We start from the raw sequence: 22,337 nt of genomic DNA on the forward strand, positions 1-22,337 counted from the left end.
CTGTCACATCAATGTTGAGGCGTGCGGGAGCATCAAGGCTGTTAAATACCTTTTCAAGTACATATACAAAGGCCATGATCGTGCGTCTGTTGTTATGAGAGATGCGAGCAAGGCAGATGATGATGTAGATGAGATCAAGCAGTACAGAGATGCAAGGTGGGTGACTCCTCCAGAAGCGTTATGGAGGATATACGGCTTTGAGCTTAGTCAGAACTCTCCACCTGTGATGCAATTGCAACTCCATCTTCCAAACATGCACATGGTGGCGTTTCACGAACGACAAATGGTCGAGCGAGTCGTCAACCGTCCAGGTGCTGATAGGTCAATGCTCACGGCATATTTTGAAGCGAATAGGCTACATGAGGGGGCTCGTGGCATCCTATATCGTGACTTCCCTGAGTGGTACACTTGGCAAAGTGGTAAGGGCAAAGTATGGCAACGGAGGAAGCGTGATACGGGTGGACAAGTCGGTAGAATAGTCTCTGCTCATCCCGCTGAGGGGGAGCGCTACTATCTCCGTGTTCTCCTAAACCATGTGACTTGTGCCACCTCCTATGTGGATCTAAGGACAGTAGATGGTGTCCCGCTACCAACTTTTCGTGAGGCAGCAGAGAGAAGGGGACTGCTTGAGTCGGACAACACACTGGATGACTGTCTCACTGAACGTGCTCTTTTCCAGATGCCATTGGCGCTGCGACGACTTTTTGCCACAATACTGGTGTACTGTGAGCCAAGCGACATGGCGGTACTCTGGCAGAATCACCTAGATGTTATGTCAGAGGACTATCAACACAGGAGTCAGGGTAAAACTCATGTTGAGCAGATGGTATTGATTGACATTAGGAACATGCTGCAGTCAATGGGAAAGGACATAAAGACATTCCCTCTTCCTCCTATCATCGACGCATATGACGATGCTATTGGTACTGCTAGGGAGGTCTACGAGGAGGAAAGTATCGAACCAGCAGTGGGAGATGTGGCTCTCAAAGACTCTCTTAACGAGGAACAGAGGGTCGCCTATGATAAGATTCTATCTGCCGTGGACACTGATAAGGGCGGATTGTTCTTTGTGGATGGACCTGGTGGCACCGGGAAGACTTATCTATATAGAGTGCTGCTCGCGACGCTACGCAGCCAGGGCAAGATTGCAGTGGCAACAGCTACATCTGGCGTTGCGGCTTCCATAATGCCTGGAGGAAGAACCGCCCATTCACGCTTCAAAATACCTCTCACTATTGACGATGGCGCTGTATGTAGCTTCACGAAGCAGAGTGGAACCGCAGAGTTGCTACGGAAAGCATCTCTCATTATCTGGGACGAGGCTTCTATGACCAAGAGACAAGCCGTTGAGGCACTGGACAATAGCATGCGCGATATAATGGGTCGGCCCGAACTACCATTCGGTGGTAAAACCATTGTCTTCGGTGGGGATTTCAGACAAGTCTTGCCTGTTGTTCGTAAAGGGTCAAGGGCTCAAGTGGTCGCTTCTTCGCTACGAATGTCTTACCTATGGGAGTCCATGTCCCACTTAAAGCTTGTTAGCAATATGAGGGCAAAAAATGACCCTTGGTTTGCGGAGTATTTGCTGCGCGTAGGCGGTGGAACTGAGGACACAAATAGTGACGGCGACATCTGTCTTCCTGACGAGGTATGTGTGCCTTATAGTGGGAGTGACAACGATCTTGACAACCTAATAGACTTCGTTTTCCCAAATCTCAACGAAAATATGTCTGATTCGACCTACATCACTTCAAGGGCGATACTGTCAACGCGGAACGACTGGGTGGATATGATAAATGCTAAGATGATCGATCGTTTTCAAGGGGAGCATATGTTGTACCATAGTTTCGATAGCGCCATGGATGATCCTCATAACTACTACCCTCCTGAGTTCCTAAACACACTGACGCCTAATGGGCTGCCACCACATGTTTTGAAGCTCAAGATTGGATGCCCTATTATATTGCTTCGGAATATAGACCCTGCGAATGGACTTTGCAATGGCACCAGACTGGTCATTCGTGGTTTCCAAAGAAATAGCATTGACGCAGAAATTGTACTGGGTCAGCACGCTGGAAAACGGATTTTCTTGCCGCGTATACCTCTGTGTCCCTCCGATGAAGAGATGTTCCCTTTCCAGTTCAAAAGAAAGCAGTTTCCTGTACGGCTTAGCTTTGCAATGACTGTTAACAAAGCACAGGGTCAGACTATTCCCAATGTTGGTGTGTACTTGCCCGAACCAGTGTTCTCTCATGGCCAACTATATGTTGCTCTATCTAGAGCGATAGCCCGATCGAACATAAAGATCCTTGCCATCCCAACCGTCGATGGGAAGAAGAGGTCGAGGAAGGGTCTAAGAAAGAACCCTACAGTAGATTGTGGGACATGCACCAAAAACATCGTATACAAGGAGGTCCTAACAAACTAGACCCACGGTATGTTTGTCAAAACTGAATTGTTTGTTAACCACGTAAAATCTCATGGAGTAAATTTCTGTAAGCATGATCATTCATTGTTTGGTACTTGGATGATTGGGTCCTAACGCTTTTCATATTTGTTGATTGTTGCTTTAGCTTCAACACATCTAAAGATGAATCCTCTAAAACCGTCGATGGGAGCAGAGAAGCAGATGTACGGTCAGCCAAGGTTTCTAATCACCTTCAGTTCATGCTTGTTATTTGGCATGCCTGAACAACATTTACAGTATCTTATTTTTTTTCATATGCATTTGTCATTCATAATATATGGTCTCATATGAAACATATGAATATGCCTAGCTTTATGTCCCTTATAGTCTTCAAAATACTATAAATTCTTACAGTGTAATAGATTTCCATTTTTGTATCGCTATTACTGCTTATATATGAAATAGAGTGCATTTCTATGTTTACACCACATGCAGCCCGTTTGGGGTTTTATAACTAGAACTTAATGTTTTCATCTCTGGTGAAGCTATAAATAAAACCTCGGAGTGTAACTCCATTGCATTTTGTTAAGTGGCAGTAGCATTATCTGCATTTTCCTTTTCTGTGTGTCTGCCCCAATATAATTTGAAATTTGTCACTACTTTGCTTTTCATGATTGTTAGTATAGTATTCATTGTTAGTATAGTATTCTAAAAAAGTAGTTTGTTACAATAATGGAAATCCAATAACATGATTATAACATACACACCAGATTGTGCAAGTCGAAAGGAAATGTTAAAAGCTCATCATATTGTCCTAATAAAGGCAGTACATGATCATGAAGTCAAGTTCGCAATGTTCTTGTAATTTGGTCTTGAAGACCCAGCACTACTATTTATCACATGGAAGGCCCCAGTTGTTCATTCCTTTATTTGACCAGAAATTGATATAATTAATTTCTATTGCATTATGAATTCAAACAGTTTTTAGAGTTAAAACATTAATACCCTTAGATATTGTAATTCTTGTGGAGCTTACTCTCCCAATCTAAAGTGAATTTTGAAGAGTTAATCATTACATGTCTTGTGGAAATGTGAAATACCACTGTGGGTTGCACCTTCTCACGTAGAAGGAAACCATGGCCCCAATTACCCAGGTGGCATGGGCATGACGATATGCTTCTATGCTAATTATTAAAGATTGTTAGGGCTGGCCTATATAGAAGGCTGTAGTCCCATTGATTTCTTTTAACAAGAAACATACCTAAAGTTTCCCCCATTCAAGGGATCTGTGATCAGAGCCTCTTCCTTGGCTTATGGCTTTATGCCTTTATCAAGTTCAGCTGAGTTAAGTGGCATCTAACTTACCTTGAGCCTCTGTTCATATTAAAAAGCTGTACAAACTGCATTTTGATTAAAAACCAGACATCTCATAGATATAAAGAGCAACTTTAAATTTGCAACTTGCTCTTTGTCATCTGCTTTCAAGTCGGACGACTTGCTGGTCGTTCTGGCTGACCAACTTGGGCAATTAATCGTGATTGGGTCCAAATCAACTTGGACGATTAATCACAATTAATCGGACGACTTGAAAACAGATTCTTGAATACAGAGGATAATGTCATCTGCATACTGCAGGATGGCCACTCCATAATCAATATATTATGGCACTAAACCTTCAAACAACTTTTCTTCCGGGCTAAACACTTGGAATAACATTGTATTTTTTAGCTGTTTTTAGTGCCTTATTTGTACATTACCTAAATAGCTAAACACTTGGAAGATCTGCTTCATTGAGTCACCAGATCGCGGGTTCGAAGCAGCCTCTCTGCATTTGCGGGAGGAAGGCTTGCCTCTGGTACTCGGTCTGCCATTTTTTTTATTTGTACATTACCTAAATGTATTGTCCCTGTGTGCAATCCAGATATTGATTTTCAATTAATTGGTGATATTTAAGTGGTCGAGGGTTAAATATTGTTTATTTGCCAAGCGAGCCAACCAACATCATACATAGAATATGCACTATATCTATAACATTTAGTAGATATTTCCATTTATTGATTGACGCACTTGACGTCGTCGTGATGGCTTGACCAGACAGTTAAACTAATAGAGATTACTAGGATATACACCATCCAGTCAAAAGGATTGTACTAGCCTCTATTGTCTGGGGCTTTTAAGGTGATTAGTGAAAACCTGAGATACGTATATGTTAATGAGTTTTACTTGTGATCCTTATTTGTTTCAGTGGTGTAAGACCATTTGGAGTATCGCTGTTGATTGCTGGGTATGATGACAATGGCCCACAGTTGTATCAGGTATACTGAAGAAGTTACAAGATAGAAACCTCAAACCTGATTATCAACCTTTCAAAAAAAGGAAACCTGTTTATTGTCTCACAGGGATCATCACAAGTAGTACTTATAAAGTGAAAAATGTGCACATATGTGTTAACAATCACCATGATATTGTAGGATGTACCTTCGTAAACTCAAGAGTCAAGACAACTGACATTGTTGGCTATTTCTTCAGGTTGATCCCTCAGGATCATACTTCTCCTGGAAGGCATCAGCCATGGGAAAAAATGTGTCAAATGCAAAGACATTTCTTGGAAAGAGGTACATAATCTCATGGTAGTAATGTTGTGCACTTGCACTATATACAGATACACTGTTGTGAGTTGTGACATAGTACCGCTGATAATTTTCTTCTATCATTGATAATTTTCTTCCATCATTGATTGTAAATAAATTCCAGTTGATTCTATGTACCTCATCATTGATTAATATAAGAGGCATGTGTGCCTAGGGATGGTAATGGATTATGATCAAGTGTTTATTCACAATAAATTGTGGCCCTTAATAAATTTTAGTACAAAAATGAATAGGAATAGAGACCGAATCCTAATCCGATTCGATCCTTAAATTTTATAGTGTAAGATTTAGAGCCCATTACCACCCCCTGTGTGCCATAACAGATCATCCTTTCCTTCTGATTTCACATCTTATCTTTATAATATGTTTTCATTGTAGATACACAGAGGATATAGAGCTTGATGATGCCATCCACACTGCAATTTTGACTTTGAAAGAAGGGTATTGCAACCCACTTGTAGTTGCTTAGTTTAAAACATCCTAAATAGTTACTAATTGGTTCTGCATCTTGGACTTGCAGATATGAGGGGCAAATTTCCTCCAACAACATTGAAATCGGAATTATTCGAGCTGACCGTGAGTTCAAGTAAGTTACACAGACTCAATTATTACTGCCACCTTTATATGATCCATGTTCCTCTTGCCTCATCAAATGATCAAATCACTGCATCACTCATTGCTCCCATTCTGTTCTTTAGGGTTTGGTAACAACTTGTGCTCCTCTAGCTGTAGGGGAAATGAATCTGTTTACTATGTTTTTGTTGTTGGAAATCTAAGGCTATTTGATATTACAAACTCCTTGCTACTTCAAATGGTTTGGTGAGAACTAACAGTTTCCATACAAATAACAGAGTTCTAAGCCCATCAGAGATCAAGGATTTCTTGGAAGAGGTGGAGTAAGTTGTCTGTTGATGATTTACTGTTTCAAACAAGAATAGCAGCATCACTTATGAGCAGCCAGCCTGAAGCTTGTCTTGGTTTTTTCACTCTGTAAACTGATTTGCTCCAGCGACATGTCTTGGTTTTATCACTCTGTAAACTGATTTGCTCCAACGACATGTGATGTTTACATTTGAAACCCTCCTGAACGCATACTGTAAACAAATGAGATACGTAAGATGGATGTTGTATTTGACAGTCTCTGCAGTTTGTTTATGTGATTCACGTTCTTGTGTGCTGTATCGATACCCAGGTGTTTGTTGTGTTCACATTGCAGATTTGCTGTAGTGCATGGATTTCGTGGCTGTAAGAAATCAAGTTCGCTATCCTACTGATGCGCTTTTGGCGTGTGATAAGTTGTTTCAACCTGATGCGCCTGTGCAAGAGGCCATGAGAAGCGATATGGCTTGGATCAATAGAGCGTGTCCCAAATTCAGTACTTGTGCGAGAACAAGAGATCAATATAATATTGTTGGCAACGTGTTAAGTGCAAATCAAGTTTTCGTGCAAACCAACTAACATAAGTCACAAAAAATTATTAAATTATAACTAACAAAAGTCACAAAAAATATTAAATTATAGATGTACTTTAAAATCAATTTTTCGTGCAAACCAATTAACAAAAGCCACAAAAAAATATTAAATTATAACTAACAAAAGTCCCAAAAAAGCATTAAATTATAGATGTACTTCAAATTCATCATATGATAAGAGATAAAAGAAGAGAAAACTGTAAGAGATAATTTCACTTTTTTATCTCAGAATTTTCTTTTTTATCTTTTAATATATGATGTGTTTGAACTTCAAATTTTACTAGGTAGGTGCCCGTGCGATGCCACGGAATATAAATTGCGAACCTCCAATGGACTTCATTTGTGACAAGTGATGCCCAAGAAAATGGGGGTAAACTGACACAGCTATCACTTGCATTACTTGCCCTATGCGTGGAAGAATCTGACACAGCTATCACCCATGAAGAAATCCGATTAACTTGTGGAAGCGGACTTCATTTGAGACAAGACAACAATACCAGTGTTGAGCTTGCCACTCGGCCATGGCACACACGAGAACACGGGATGCTCAAGTAAGAACTGAACATAATGCACTAATACAAAAAGCTGGCTTGCGTTCGATTCCTTGCTTCACAGGAAGCATATCTGATATACAAATCGAGATTTATGTTCCGTGGCATCGCACGGGCACCTACCTATTATTGATTAGCCTCTAAAGCTTTATGGTTGAGCTTGCAACAGTTCTGATGATTTCTTGATTCATTCGCGTGGAGTGCTTCGTGCTGTCCTCCTTGACTAGGCAACTGGATTTTGTGCCTTTTATCTTCGTATGTATGGGGATCATGGAGCCTAGAAAGAATATGTGCATTGATCTGTAGACGCCTCATGTCAACATTTCAGTCTGTACCATGATGCGAGTTGATCTGTGTCATAATGTTGTCAGATCTATTGTCTATATCTTCGTTTATTGTACATAGCCATTTGTATCGATAGTGCAAAGTGAGGCGAAACATTATGCCATTCGAGGACAACTCCGACTCGGCTTGGCTTCGTCAGGCGAGCTCAGGATGGCTATGGGTACCCGCTACCTTAAATTTGGTGGGTTTTTACTCTATTAGGATATAAGTTTAGTCAATTTCTCTACCCATGAGTTTGTTAATGAGTTAAATAAAAACTCAACGAGTACGTGAGCATGAGTTTATTCTTCCACTACCCATACCCGCAAACCCATGAGTTTTTAAAACCCGCCTTAAAATCAACATTCCTTATAAATATGTCTCATAATATTATTAATTAAATATATTTTAATTGAAATAAACTTCATGTAACAAATCTTAGTCTAAAATTAGTTATCACTTGTTCCTTTTATGCTAGCTTATTAATAAATTGATTGTTATTTACATGATGAATTATTTTTTATGTTGATGTTAGTGGGTATGGGAAACCCGTTGGTTACCTGAAACCCGCATGTGTATGAGTTTGTGTAAAATTTTATACCCGTCATGAGTATGAGTTTTTTAGCGAACATATTTTTTCTTTTGCGGGTATAGATTTGAGCAAGTAATATCCAGCAAATTTTTAACCATTGCCATCTCTACTCAGTCCCAGTTTTATATCCTGTTATAAAAATTTGGGAACTGAAGTACCTGACACAGTGACACTTCTCTTCAACTGAGCGGCGGATTGAACAGGTCTACAGGCGCGCTCCCGCACGCCCCGCGAAGGCTTTTCTCGACAAGCTTCAGCAGCGGCGCAGTCGACCAGCCGACCACCAGGCACCAGCCCACCGCCAAACGTAGGATGGCGGCGGAGACTAAACCGGCTGCGGCCAGCGGGGTTGCCGGCGAGATGGAGGTGGAGGCGTACCGCCGCCTTTTCCCGGTGGCCTTCCTTGAGCGCCACCTCGGCGAGTCCGTCCGCATCGATGCCCGCCGCCTCAGAGAGGCCCGCCCCACCACCGTCGCCCTCGGCGCCGTCTCCTCCGCGCATGGTTCCGCTCTCGCCCGCCTTGGCGACACCGTAATACTACCCCCTTCCTCCCCCCTCTCTCCTATGCTTCCCGTCTTGCTTGTCTCGTGCTCTTCAACTGTTCGACGAATTGTCTCTGCAGGCCATGCTCGCGTCGGTCAAGCTCGAGGTGATGTCGCCCCCGGCGGAGCACCCAGACGAAGGATCCGTCGGTTCGTGTTCCCCCTTTCCCTGCTGCTGCCTGCTTCCTATTGCCTTTGGTTTTTTATTCTTTTGTTGATGGACGTATGTGTGTTTTGCGTAGCTGTTGAGTTCCACATGCCGCCTATCTGCTCCCCGCTGGTTAGGCCAGGCCGACCCACTGACGTTGCACCCGTCATCTCCAAGGCCCTTGAAGACGTTTTGACGAGGTTTTTTGTTTCTCTGTTAACTTCAGCTCTTTAATTGAATGGTGAATAGATAAATGAATGCAGAATCGAATCCTTTCCATAGAAGAGGGCATAGTTCATCAGGATAAAATGTAATTGATCTTTACCAAAAGTCGTGACTGTTCACGAGCACTATGGATTAGATGCTAGTTGTATTTAGTGTGGAGACTGAAGAGCAACGAAACTAATTATGTAGAAGGCACTATGTAGTGATACACAGCGGTACATTATTGCTTTAGATCTATTTTCCAGGATCACAAACAGCGTCTGAATAGCCTTAATTCTCTGATTATTTGATAGCATGGTGGTGTCATTGGTGTTTCTGACAGTTGAGGAGATAGCCATTTGGTGTTCATTCATGGCTCGGGGCTCCAGGACCTTATATAGTTTCAGTTTTTCTGGTTTAGTGGTTGCTTGGTAGTTATTGTTGTGTTATCTGTGGTGTTGTGTGGGTTTTACATATGGTACTTATTCTTCTTAATGAAATGACACAGCTCCCTGCGTCATTTGAGATTTTTTTTTACCATGGACCATTTCCTGTAAATAAAAAATACAGCAGGGTTCCTTGAACTTTCCTTCCGTTTATGCTTAATGTTCTATTTGGATGAGTATGAAGTGACATGCTCCACTTTTAGAACCAGTACACATAAGTACAGCTATAAAAAACTAATAATCAATGTTCAAGTGGAGACTGAAGTTAGAAATGTCCAGGAGAAAAGAATAGAGGGCGTAGAAGGCACCGGTTTGCTTTTTTCAGGCGTGCATGCAAATCCTGTACGTTCTTTTTGTAGGTTTTTGTTTGTTTCATTTGGTATCGTCATTGCATGATTTCGTTACTTTGGCCATTTCTTTTTCTGTATCACCTCCACAACCTAATGAATGGCCCATAGTGACATTGAGGTAATTTTATTATGTTCTTTTATGCAGTTCTGGAATGCTAAATTTGAAGGACCTCTGTTTGATCACTGGGAAGGCTTCTTGGCTAGCGTACCTGGTAATATATCTTGGTTGACTCATTGATAGCTTCAGTTGTGGACAAAACAGTGCCTTTGACAAGGATTCACTGTTAATTACTACAGGGATGTCAAGGAATCCACTTTTTATTCTAATGACAAATACCATAAATTGAATAATATGAGAAAGGGAACAAAGGCTCCAAGCACCCAGGGGTTTTCATTGAGTCAAAACTAGTGCACCTTGAAAGATCAGGTGACTTGGAATAGCATGATTTGTAGTTGATAATAACACCCTTACAATCAGGCTAGAATATCCTTTCCGTATGATTTTTTGTTTTTTACACATCCTGTATCGTCAAGGATTCTAATATGCCTTGTGATGTTTTGAAAATTTACGTAACATGGTTGTTAAGGTGGTAAGGCGACCTACAACGGTCTAGGATCTTTTTACCTTTTAAACACCTAAGGCGCGAGGTGAGGCGAGGCGATTTCATAGACATATAAGTAAAGCGAATAATAACAAAAAATACATAAGTAAATAGATAGATCATTGATATTATAGGACATATAAGTCCTAATACATAGCATAGTTTGCAAAATAACATAGTTGATAGTTCATAAAAATAACAAGTCCACAACACATAGTTCATAACTTCATAAAGTAAACTAACAAGTCCACATTACTTGGCATTTCCTATTGTCTTGCAATATACAGATAGAGAGGAGAGAGAGCTTGAGAGTTGAGACAGAGGAGAGCTTGACTGTTTGAGATAGATGAGAGGAGAGAGAGCTTGAGAGTTGAGACAGAGGAGAGCTTGACTGTTTGAGATAGATGAGAGGAGAGCGAGCTTGAGATTTGATACAGAGGAGATCTTACCTGAGCAGGGGACCGGAGTCGGCAAATCAGAGTGCGCGCGCGGTGGCAGCAGAGGCGGTGGTGCAGCGCACACGGGGACCAGAGGGGCCAGGCCACACGGAGGGAGCAAAGGCGGCGTGCTGGGGGCGAGCGCGCGCAGCAGGCTGCGCGGTGAGTGGCGCGGCGAGCAAGGGAAAGGGGGTGTCACAAACAGAGGCAAACTCGGGCAGGAGGAGAGGTTGGCTAGGGTTATTAAGCACCTAACTTCGTATGGCATCCATTTCTTGGGCTAAGGCGTCACGAATGACGAGTTGGACGCCCCGCGGACGCCACGGTTGTCATACGCCTAAAGCCCTAAACTCTAAAGCGTCAGCTGTCCAACGCCTTAGCGCTTAAGCGACGATTAGGCAATGATTTAGCGATGCCATAACAACCATGTTACGTAATGCAGTGAAACTCATGCTTGTGACTTTCCTCAAGACATTCTTGTTTAGTTGGCTTAGCTGTGATCGATTTGTGATTATTTTCTTTATTTAGAAGTTAGTTCACCTTTATTTGATAAGTCTTTCCTCCACTCTTAGCATTTCATGATTATCTTCCTAAACCTTCATTGTGTTACCATCTTACTATTTCTATTGGACTTCTTTTAATCATGTGCTGATGCTATAATTTGTGTTCTACATCCCCCAAAATTAAAAATGATCCAAGCATTGGTTTTCAGAAGCACATTTGAAACCTGTGCTCCTTAAGTTGTACGCCTTTATGCCCTAGGAATTGGACAGGAACTAGACAAACTTTTTTGTAACTTCTGATAACCATGCGTATTTAGCATGGAATCACTGAATAAACCCCAGCCTTGCCAATATAAGTCGAATTTAACAATTTCTTTCTCAAGCCCTTGTCCTCTTTTGTTATGGGCCTTAGCCCATTAGCTATGTCATTATGGCTAGGTTAGCTGTGGCCACTGTTCACGTGCGGTTCAGATAGGGTTTGTTATGTTGCTTAGCTATTAAGGTTACCTCTCTATATAAGGAGGGGCAGGGTGTTAGTAGAGGGAGAAGAAGAATAGATCTGGTTTACTCCTAGGGCCTCCTACGGGAGGGCTGAGTACCGGGACTATCTTGCGAGTGCATCGCAGTTGCCCATTAGCTATGTCATTATGGCTAGGTTAGCTGTGGCCACTGTTCACGTGCGGTTCAGATAGGGTTTGTTATGTTGCTTAGCTATTAAGGTTACCTCTCTATATAAGGAGGGGCAGGGTGTTAGTAGAGGGGGAAGAAGAATAGATCTGGTTTACTCCTAGGGCCTCCTACGGGAGGGCTGAGTACCGGGACTATCTTGCGAGTGCATCGCAGTTCACAACAAATTGGTACCGGAGCCACTACGCGCGCATCGCCACCATGGCCGGCGCGCACGGCGATCTTGTGACCTACTCCGCCAAGATGGACCTCATCCTCAAGCAACTTGCCGCCATCAATGCCCGTTTGGATTCCCACGACGCTCGTCTGGCCAAGCTAGAGCAGGCGTGGGTCAGCCTCTCTGCTTCTACCGCGGGCTGCCTGGGCGCAAGCGAGGGCGGCCTGGGCGCGGGCGGAGGCGGCCGAGTCGAGGACGATGGGGTCAATGGGCTGCAACCCAACACACCCAGGGAGGTGGAGGCGGCGTTCTACGTTGAGGTGGCTGTGCCACTGCTGCAGCCCGCCTCCGTGCTCGTGGAGGTCCAGGCGTGGCCCGACTACGGCTGCGCACGGATCTGCTCGCCCAATCTGCAACAATCGGCCGCAATGGTGGCCCAACATGTAGAGGCGCTGCTGCGGGATAACCCTCCACGCCACAACTACCAATCCTCCGCGCCGTGGCCATCAATCTTCTGCACCACGGACAGCCATCTGCTGCGTCGTCGCAGCTGTGGTCGACGTCAGCCACCTTGGCCACCGCCGCGGCGTGGTCACCTGAGCTACAACACCGGAGGGTGCCACCGACCTTCGCCAGGCGCAGGGAGCCCTCTGCGCCACCGCAGCCACGTCCGTCATCAGTCGATCTGGCCGCCGACACGTCCTCCTTCGATAGATCCGACCACTGACGTGGTTCAATTTTTTTAGGTGAATAAAATACTAAGTCGAGATGTAAAAAACTTAGTATTGAGTCATTAAGTGCTAGTTTAGTATGGGTCAATTCTTCTTGATTACAGCTCGCGGTCGAGCTGTTTTTAAGGAGGGATGGAATGTTATGGGCCTTAGCCCATTAGCTATGTCATTATGGCTAGGTTAGCTGTGGCCACTGTTCACGTGCGGTTCAGATAGGGTTTGTTATGTTGCTTAGCTATTAAGTTTACCTCTCTATATAAGGAGGAGCAGGGTGTTAGTAGAGGGAGAAGAATAGATCTGGTTTACTCCTAGGGCCTCCTACGGGAGGGCTGAGTACCGGGTCTATCTTGCGAGTGCATCGCAGTTCACAACATCTTTCTGTAGGTTCACACGATAGTACCAAATAGGATGTGCATATGATATGGGTAAGTTTTACACAGTTGCATTCTAATTGTGCAAAGTTGAATCTGTGATGCTTCAAAATTTTACCAACTGGAAAATACCATTCTAAGAAATAAAATAAGAGAATTGCTAGGTTCTTTAGTCTACCACTCTAGAACTTCATTGCCATTTGTGCTTGCACCTTCTTTATATTTCTCAAACTGTCAGGAGAGCTGTCTATCATTATATTAAGAAGGAATAAAGGATAGGAATACAGAACCAAGTCCCAAAATAAAAGGAAAAAAGGGGAAAAGGAAGATAAATCCAACCAACATGATCAAAAGAGAATGTAGTGTGCTTGTCCCAAAACCATGAACCGTAATACCTGCAACTACAAAAGACCCAGATATTAACAAAGGATGGCACCTAGGTGCTGCCAGATTCAGTGACAGGTCGAAGTCTCAGGTTTACTTAAAGCTTTGTACCTTGGTATTACTTTGGGATTTTTTGCAAAAGGGCCTCTAGTTGAGTTGGTTAGGTGGTCTGATTAGCACTCCTCAAGTCCTAAGTTTGACTCCTTGTGGAGTGAATTTCAGACTGGAGTTAAAAAAATCACCTCATCTATCCCACGCTGAAGCACAGGTCTAGGACCCGGCTCCGGTCGTGGTCGATCTCACATGGGTTACAGTGCCATTGTGTATCGGTGGGATAGGGGTTCAGGGGTTTTCTCGACCAGCATGAGAAGATCTTCTTAATACAATACTGGAGGAGTCGAGGCTGTCTTATCCCCCCGCAGGTCGAGTTTTTTTCTTGAACGACACGAGAGCCGAATCCAAGTACAAGGAAAAGGGGCAGAGTAACCCTTCCCTCCCCAAAAATAAAAAGTAAAAAAATTACAAAATACCACAAAAAAAAACAAAAGAACATGATTAGGCTAAACTAATGGCCAAAAACTCCGTTAAGGGCTGAAGACCCAGCCATGCACCAGAGTCTTTCATCAGTTGTTACTGACTGCAGCAATGACTGGACGCTAGGTCTCCTCCCTTCAAACACACAATAGTTCATATGCTTCCAGAGCTCCTAAGCAACCAAAATCATTAGAGTGTGGAGTGCCCACAGCCGGACGGGGAAGGGAGCACTGATGGCTTGAGCGAGAAAGAGGGGCTGCAACGTAGGCTAAATGCCTGATTGGGCTGGGCCAAATTGCACATGTGGACACTAGGGCTAAAACGCTTAAAACGTGACGTTTTACTGCATATAGCATTTAAACGCCAAAACGTGACGTTTAAACGTCAGAAAACGACGTTTTACACCATATCGTAAAACGTTACACGTTTCACCTCTCTAATAGCGTTTTATAGTTTAAACATCGTTTGAATAACATTGGAAATATTTTCAATTAATATTCTGAAAATAGGTCTAATTTTTCTTTATAAACAAGTTGAGATGTTCTGGATCCTGAATAAGTTTTCATAAGAGCTTTGTATTTTGATCTTTTCTGGGTTTTGAACTTTTGCAGGATATCTATTGCTTGAATGCTGATGGGTCTCTGTTTGATGCTGCACTTATTTCAGCAGTGGCTGCCTTCACACATTGTAGGTTCCTTTTCTTTCACTGTACATATGGTCATGCTACCCTCCCGCTATCTCATTTTGTGCAATATGGAAATATCACTATCATACAATGCTGCTGTTCTTTCCATCATGAAGTATACAATCACATTACTAGCTTGTCTTTTTTGTGTGAATCTTTCTAACGGAACCAACTGAGACGAACAAATCACTAAAGCTGATTCAGCCTATGGGAATATCAAACACAAATTGTTGAGAAAAGAATTACCCATAAAATTTGAGACGACAATGATGCATATCATTCTTTGGTTCTAACATATTTCCTATGTTAGTTTTCAATTGTGAAAAGCTGCTATACTGAGATAGTTGCTTCCTACTATGTTTCTAGTTATTTGTCAAGTTTATGCTTGAAAGATTTTAATAGAGGATATTTAATTATTTATGTCGAAGCTCATGATAATTGTTGTTGAATGCAAATTACTCATTTAGGATGAAATGCGTGTTTTGTGTTCTAACTAGATGCTTTGTGTTTGATGATATTTGATTAATTTCGAATACGACAACATATTGTTTTTTAAGAATGTCTGGGTGCTTTATCTGCTACACGATAAATTGATAATATGCCTTTTGTTGTCATGAATCATGATTGAAATCGAATATTGCTTAGTCCACTTGTGCAAGAAAACTGCAATTGCAAACACCTTGACTGTCATTGAAAATGTGAAAGATGTATGGTTTAAACTTTATTTGCTTGAGGGCCTCGATTTCATGTGAATTGACGAATTCTCATGCATGACCTGATCTGTTTCCAGGAGTATAAATGTAGGATCATTTTTCTCGAAACATAAATGTAGGATCATCAAGAACATTCTGTTTTATTTTAGAGAGTACTCTCTTTTCCCTGGCTAGCTAAGCCTCTCCTGGTGGCTGAAGCTGGTCTTAATTTTTGATATCTCAAAATTAAACTGATGCCTAGTTGTCACCATCTCTGCTTCAGGGTTTCCTTTTGGTACCACCATGCACCTGGCTTGTTCTTTTAGGACTAAGTGCTAAACTCTTTTGTATTTGGTCAAAACATTCACTTGAGCAATCTGTGTTTTGTTATATTTAAAGTGTTTAGGTTGGTAGTCAAATTATCAGCTCTGCTGTGCTCACCTCTTCAAATAAGTTGAGTTCATACATGTCCATTTTTGTGTTCCATTTCAGTGGTTCTATTTGTTACTACCTTGCTTATTTCTCTCTAATCACTACAAATTTTATGTAATTTTTGCAGTGGAGATTCCTTTAGTTTCTGTTGGTGATGATGGTAGATTATTTACTGTTGGAGGCAATGATGGAAAAAACAAATTTGAATTAGTAAACAGAGAAAAGAGGAAACTGACACTTGGTGCCATTCCATTGTCCCTTACATGTGCACTTCATAAAGATGAAATATTAGCGGACCCAACTTCTGAAGAAGAATCGATAATAGAGACCTATGTGACTGTTGTTGTAGATTCTTCAGACCGCCTAGTGTCATTACAAAAACTTGGAGGTGCAGTGACATGCATGGCGACTATTAAGGTTAGTTAATATGAGATTAGTAGAATATTATGGAAATATTTCATTTATACTGTTCTGTCTTTAGTCAATGCATCGCTTTTGAATATTGCTGCAGTGTGTCATAGCAGAGAATAGGCTTCTTATGTTTTACTCCGAATTGTAAGTTTAGGGTTTACTATTTATTTAAACATAGTGTATAATATAGGTGTCTAAAAAAAGCTACGTACCCATAAAAACCAAAACAACTTACAATTTGGAACTTGGAACGGATGGAGTATTTGATAAGAAAGATATTATCAATTGTACACTAACTGTCGTCAATGGACTGATAAGACTACAAATTTACAAAATCTACTATTAACATTTGATTTTGTTTCATGAAAACTTACTCCTTTTATTATATTGAATCACCATATGATATATGTATTTCCTCCAAATATAATGCATATTTAAACTAATAATTGTTGCTAATTGTATGTCATACTTGTCACGCAGGAGTGCATTAGCTTGGCGAAAGAAAGGAGACGGAGCCTAAGAGAAATTCTGTTAGACTCTATCAAAGCCATGGAAGTCGACCAAACTGAATAATTCTACAAATAGATTCAGTTAATCTAACCGGACTACATCTTGATGGTTTCTCTCTGCCTCGGCTGTACTGGTTGTAACAGCAGTTTTGTTGATTTAGGCAAAGTATGTAGCTATTTGTACTCTACAGTCTACACATAATTCTTCACTTAAGTAGCCTGGCGATTTTGTTTGACGAGCATGTCTGCAATGCATCTTTTTCGCGACTTGGCATCTTTGTAACACCCTAATTCACATTTTGCAATATTTTATTTTATTTTTTATAATCAATTAGAACTACTGCATACTCCCTTTGTCAGAGTGTTTGGATCTAGGTGGCTAAAGTTTAGTCCTGTCACATTTAATGTTTGAATGTTAGTTAGAAGTATTAAAGAGTTAATTACAAACTAATTATACAGATGTGGATTAAATGATAAGACAAAACTATTAAATCTAATTAGTTTATGATCTGTGCACGTGATGCTGCAGTAAACACTTGCTAGTCATGGATTAATTAGGTTTAATAAATTTATCTCACCATTTAGTTTTCATCTCTATAATTAATTTTGTAATTTGACTATATTTATCACCATATTTGATATTTAAACATCCGATATGATACAAACTAATCTTTAATCAGACGAACCAAACACACCCTTAGGGTTGGGACTGCTTCACTTTACGAAAATCAGCTTAGAGCTTAAAGATAAGAGACACATCGATGTTTATCCCGTGGTTTGGTCAAGCGTAATATACTTGTCTCCTTTATGTTGTGGTGTCTTAATGAACAAGAGTTGCACTCAATCTCTCAAGTGACCACAAAGATCAACTTTAGTATCACAGTCTTCTTTTATCACTTATATCCCGTTTATAAGGAATCTTCACCATTTAGAGTCTCTCACAACCTTACAAAATGATCACAATCACAACTTAGAGTAAAGAGGGAGATAGAATACGCACATAATAGTAAATCGCAACAACACACTAGAAACATAAAGAAACGAGCACACGAACACAATATGACAATAGGAACACAAAACTAGCGCTCGGATCTTACTAAAAACATTAGAATGCGTGGTCGCAGAGTTTCGAAATGTTGGTGTGCTCTTGAGATGCCTGGGTATTATTTGAAGGCGCCTAGAGGGTCTTTTTATAGCCCTAAGAGGCATAGGATCCATTGCCTCCCCAATTTGGAAGCTCTAAAAGTTTCCTATCTGTGAGTGTACAGGACCAGTCTCGTGCACACCGGATTAGGTCTTGTAGCCCCCAGTCCGGGATCCTGATTGGCCACCTTCCTTAGCTGACGGGCACCGGACCGGTCCAGTGCGCCATCGGACCGTCAGATGACATTAGCTAGCCGTTGGTCGTTGGAGAGCTCTTGGAGAGAGCCGTTGGAGAGGCGATCCGGTGCACCGGACTCACACTGTTCACAGTCTGATGATTTTTAAAGAAAAAATCCTGAGAGTACCGAGTTCATCTGGGTCGCACGGACTCGGTTCGGTGCTCCCAAGACCAAGTTAGGCTCCAAACTTTTCAACTTTTTTGGTAGCTTTCCTACGACTTAGACAAATACAGTTGTCGGCGTTTCGACCCCGGGGGTCCCTGGACCGACGAGTAAATCATCGCCGCGTGTCCCAGCCCAGATGGGTCGGCGCAAGACGGAGCACGAAGGGGGGAAAGAAGGAGAGACAGGCAAAAGGGGAAACACGCGGCCTTCGTGTTGCCCTACGCCCAGGTCGGGTGTGCTTGCAGTAGGGGGTTACAAGCGTCCGCGTGGGAGAGAGCGAGAGACTTTACGCGTCGTCCCGTTCCCCCGCGCGGCCGACCTTCTCGTAAGAGAGCCCTGGACCTTCCTTTTATAGGCGTAAGGAGGGGGTCCAGGTGTACAATGGGGGGTGTAGCAGTGTGCTAACGTGTCTAGCAGAGAGGAGCTAGCGCCCTAAGTACATGCCTTCGTGGCAGCCGGAGAGGTTTTGGCACCCTGTTCATGTGATGTCGTGGCCGTCGGAGGAGCGCTGGAGCCTTGCGGAAGGACAGCTGTCGGGGCTGTCGAGTCCTTGCTGACGTCTCCTTGCTTCCGTAAGGGGCTGAGAGCCGCCGTCGTCATGGAGCACGCGGGACGCCATCATTATTTGTTTACCGGGGCGAGCCAGATGGGACGTCGGTCTTGTTACCCGTAGCCTGAGCTAGCTAGGGGTAGGGTAATGATGGCCCCCCTGTGACGTGGTCGGTCCGAGCCCTAGGTCGGGCGAGGCGGAGGCTCCTCCGAGGTCGAGGTCGAGTCTGTCTTCCGAGGTCGAGGTCGAGTCCGAGCCCCGGGTCGGGCGAGGCGGAGACCGTCGTCTGAGGCCAGGGCTGAGTCCGAGCCCTGGGGTTGGGCGAGGCGGAGTTCGTTTTCTTCAGGAGCCGAGGCCGAGTCCGAGCCCTGGGGTCGGGCGAGGCGGAGTCCGTCGTCTTCCGGAGCCGAGGCTGAGTCCGAGCCCTGGGGTCGGGTGAAGCGGAGTTCGTCGTCCGAGGCCGAGACGGGGGCCGAGCCCTGGGGTCGGGCGAGGCGGAGCTTCCTATGGCGCCCGAGGCCGGACTTGGCTGCTATCAGCCTCACTCTGTCGAGTGGCACAGCAGTCGGAGCGACGCAGGCAGCGCTGTCTTCTTGTCAGGCCGGTCAGTGGAGCGGCGAAGTGACTACGGTCACTTCGGCTCTGTCGACTGAAGAGCGCGCGTCAGGATAAGGTGTCAGGTGATCCTCGCATTAAATGCTCCTGCGATACTGTCGGTCGGTGTGGCGATCTGGCCAAGGTTGCTTCTTGGCGAAGGCTGGGCCTCGGGCAGCCGAAGGTGTGTCCGTTGCTTGAGGGGGCCCTCGGGCGAGACATGGATCCTCCGGGGTCGGCTTCCCTTGCCCGAGGCTGGGCTCGGGCGAGGAGAGATCGTGTCCCTTGAGTGGACCGAACCTTGACCTTAATCGCACCCATCAGGCCTTTGCAGCTTTGTGCTGATGGGGGTTACCAGCTGAGATTTAGGAGTCTTGGGGGTACCCCCTAATTATGGTCCCCGACAGTAGCCCCCGAGCCTAGAAGGGAGTGTTAATACTCGCTTGGAGGCTTTTGTCGCACGTTTTTGCAAGGGGACCGACCTTTCTCGGTTGTGTTTCGTTCCGGTGGGTGCGCGCGAGCGCACCCGCCGGGTGTAGCCCCTGAGGCCTCGGAGGAGTGGTTTGACTCCTTTGAGGTCTTAGTGCGTTTCGTGATGCTTCGGCCGGTCTGGTTGTTCCCTCATGCGAACTGGCCGTAGCCCGGGTGCGCAGTCGAGTCCCAAGTTCTCGGGCTGGTATGTTGACGCTGTCAACGGTTTGGCCGGAGCCGGGTTTGCGAGAGCAGCCCCCGAGCCTCCGCACAGAGCGAGAGGACGGTCAAGGACAGACTCGACTTTTTACATACGCCCCTGCGTCGCCTTTCCGCAAGGAGGAGGGGGGGAAGCGCCATGTTGCCCTCGGAGGGCGCCGAACATGGTGTCTCCAGTGAGTTGCTAATGGGTAATCCGAGTGGACGCCCGTGCCCCATTTGTTAGGGGTCGGCTAGTGGCCCGGAGGCGCGCTCCAAAAGTACCTACGGGTGATTTGTCGGACCCGGTCCCCTTTTGACGGGGTCCGAGGGCTCGATGCCTCCCTCTGATGGGATTCCGTTACAAGATCATTCCCGTTGGTCTCGGAAATGTCCTAGGGTACCTCGGGAGCCTAGCCCGAGCCTTGGTTATGTATCGAACGTACCCAGGGTCATCCCTCGCTCTGCGTCTGAGGTGGCTGTCGAACCCTTCGGGGGCCAGCCTACGAACCCCTGATCAGTAGTGGGCGCGGAGCCCGAGTGGCCTGAGGCGGCCGTTGAACCCTTCCGAGGGGCCGGCCTTCGAACCTCTGACCAGTAGTGGGCGCGGAGCCCGAGTGCTCTGAGGCGGCTGTTGAACCCTTCCGAGGGGCCAGCCTTCGAACCTCTGATCAGTAGGGGGGCTCGGGGCCCGCTTCCTTCGCGGAGAAGGATCCCTTTCGGAGTATCCCTTTCCCGATCCCTGAGGCAAGAGAGAGAAAGAGGAAGTGGAAAAGGATACGGAATCGAATGACGTGGCGCACCTTTTTTGACGCGGTCATTATGGCGGAGGTGAAGCGTCGCCTGCTTCGCCTGCCAATGGTGCCGCCTGTCCTGCCGCAGAGTTAATGCGACGGGACGAGTGGCTCGCGGGGCGGCCGTTGTGCGTGCGCGAGCCATTCGAGGAACGGGACACGGGCGCGTCGTCTTCACGCCATGGGAGAGGGTTCTCTCGCTGTCCCAGGAGGGGACGTGAGCTTGCTGACGACTTGACCGCTGCTTCCGCCCGCCTGCCACCGCCATTACTGCCGGCCCGTTTCTGGCCGTATCGACCGTCGCGCCTTCTCCCGCGGCTGACTGACCCGTGACCGACGTGCTCGGTTGGCACTGTTGGGCCGTGCGCAGGGTCGCCTCGAGTCACGGCTCTGGTTCCGCAGTCGAGGAGGCGCGGTACTGGCACAAGTGGCGGTGCAGTTTCTCGCACGTAGTAACCGGCACGCCGGTTACATGACGTGTGGGCCTGGGCCTCCACGCTGGACGCGTCGAAGTCGAAAGGGTGCGCCCCCTTGGTTTGGTTGCATGTCGCCTGCATGGCGGTCCACCCTTTCACCCGCTGGTCTGGGCGAAAGTGGAGGAATGCTCGTAACCGCTGGGCAGTTACGCGCCGTGCGCGGCGGTTTGGCTTCTTCTGCCCTGGGCCAGATTGCACGATGCGTGGGACCCAGCCCCCGTGTCGTAGGGGGAGGACCTTGGAGCGTGTTGGAGAAGACCCAGTCCGCGACGGCTGAGGACGCAAGTGGGAAGAGTTGCTTTTAAAAGGAGGGTGACCCCCTTGAAAGGCAACCATGTCTTCGCGCTCCCCTCATGCATCGCGTCTTTCTAGCTTCCGTGCCCCCGGATGGGGGCGCCCGCAGTTCTTCCGCCTTGTCGTCGTTGGAGGAATCGCAACTTCGTGGAAGTTGGTACCTTTCAGCCATCGTTTGGCTTCAAGGATTTTCATCAGGTAGCCCAGCTGCATCCCCTCGCCGGTGGTCACCCAAGACGGTGACCACCAGTTCCAGGGTGGGGAGAAGCAAGCCGGGCTGCGGCCTCTGCCCCTCCCTCAGCTTCAAGGATGTTCATCATCAGTGCTGGGGAGGGGAGTGCGCCGAGTTGGGGCCTGTCTCCGCGCAGGCAGCGGCCCGCTCCTTCCCTCAGTGATCGGGGGGAAGGGCGTTCGCCGTTCGTGGCGCTGGCAGCTGCCGCGTGTCTGGCTCTCCGGCCCGAGCGGCTTTGGCGCCGCTTCCGGTGCCACCTCCCGCCGAGGCAGCCGGGAGAGGTTTCTCCACCGACGAGATAGTCGGTGCCGCCCGCGGACTGACCTCCAACTCTACGGCCTTCTGCTTGTCCTCGCCCC

The 22,337-nt window shown here is 45.5% G+C and overlaps 3 protein-coding genes across 4 annotated transcripts; all 3 read left to right on the top strand.

Annotated features, from left to right (window-relative positions):
- Positions 1-112: 112 nt before the first annotated feature.
- On the top strand, positions 113-4,624 carry LOC109943485 (ATP-dependent DNA helicase PIF1). The gene is made up of 2 exons (XM_020546637.1): positions 113-2,435; positions 2,574-4,624. Exon 1 carries the CDS (start codon positions 227-229, stop codon positions 2,426-2,428), a length of 2,202 nt encoding a protein of 733 aa, XP_020402226.1. The 5' UTR covers positions 113-226; the 3' UTR covers positions 2,429-2,435; positions 2,574-4,624.
- LOC103645177 (proteasome subunit alpha type-2) lies at positions 4,624-6,222 on the top strand (the record flags this gene model as incomplete). The annotated part of the gene is made up of 5 exons (XM_020546638.2): positions 4,624-4,722; positions 4,937-5,022; positions 5,437-5,499; positions 5,579-5,644; positions 5,910-6,222. Coding segments are annotated over 5 exons (363 nt in total), but the record flags the coding sequence as incomplete, so codon positions are not given.
- A 1,930-nt stretch (positions 6,223-8,152) lies between these two features.
- LOC100193137 (exosome complex exonuclease RRP43) lies at positions 8,153-17,167 on the top strand. Of its 2 annotated transcripts, XM_008649294.2 has the most exons (8): positions 8,153-8,528; positions 8,620-8,689; positions 8,782-8,887; positions 9,833-9,899; positions 14,705-14,780; positions 15,870-15,923; positions 16,030-16,319; positions 16,794-17,167. In XM_008649294.2, the coding sequence occupies exons 1-8, from the start codon at positions 8,310-8,312 to the stop codon at positions 16,884-16,886; spliced, it is 975 nt and encodes a 324-aa protein (XP_008647516.1). In that variant the 5' UTR covers positions 8,153-8,309; the 3' UTR covers positions 16,887-17,167. The 2 variants fall into 2 exon arrangements, with proteins under 2 accessions (XP_008647516.1, NP_001131768.1); NM_001138296.1 differs by lacking the exon at positions 15,870-15,923 and having other exon boundaries at positions 8,170-8,528; positions 16,794-17,166.
- Positions 17,168-22,337: the final 5,170 nt, after the last annotated feature.

This window comes from Zea mays, chromosome 1, assembly GCF_902167145.1.
Source record: "Zea mays cultivar B73 chromosome 1, Zm-B73-REFERENCE-NAM-5.0, whole genome shotgun sequence".
Taxonomy (NCBI): domain Eukaryota; kingdom Viridiplantae; phylum Streptophyta; class Magnoliopsida; order Poales; family Poaceae; genus Zea; species Zea mays.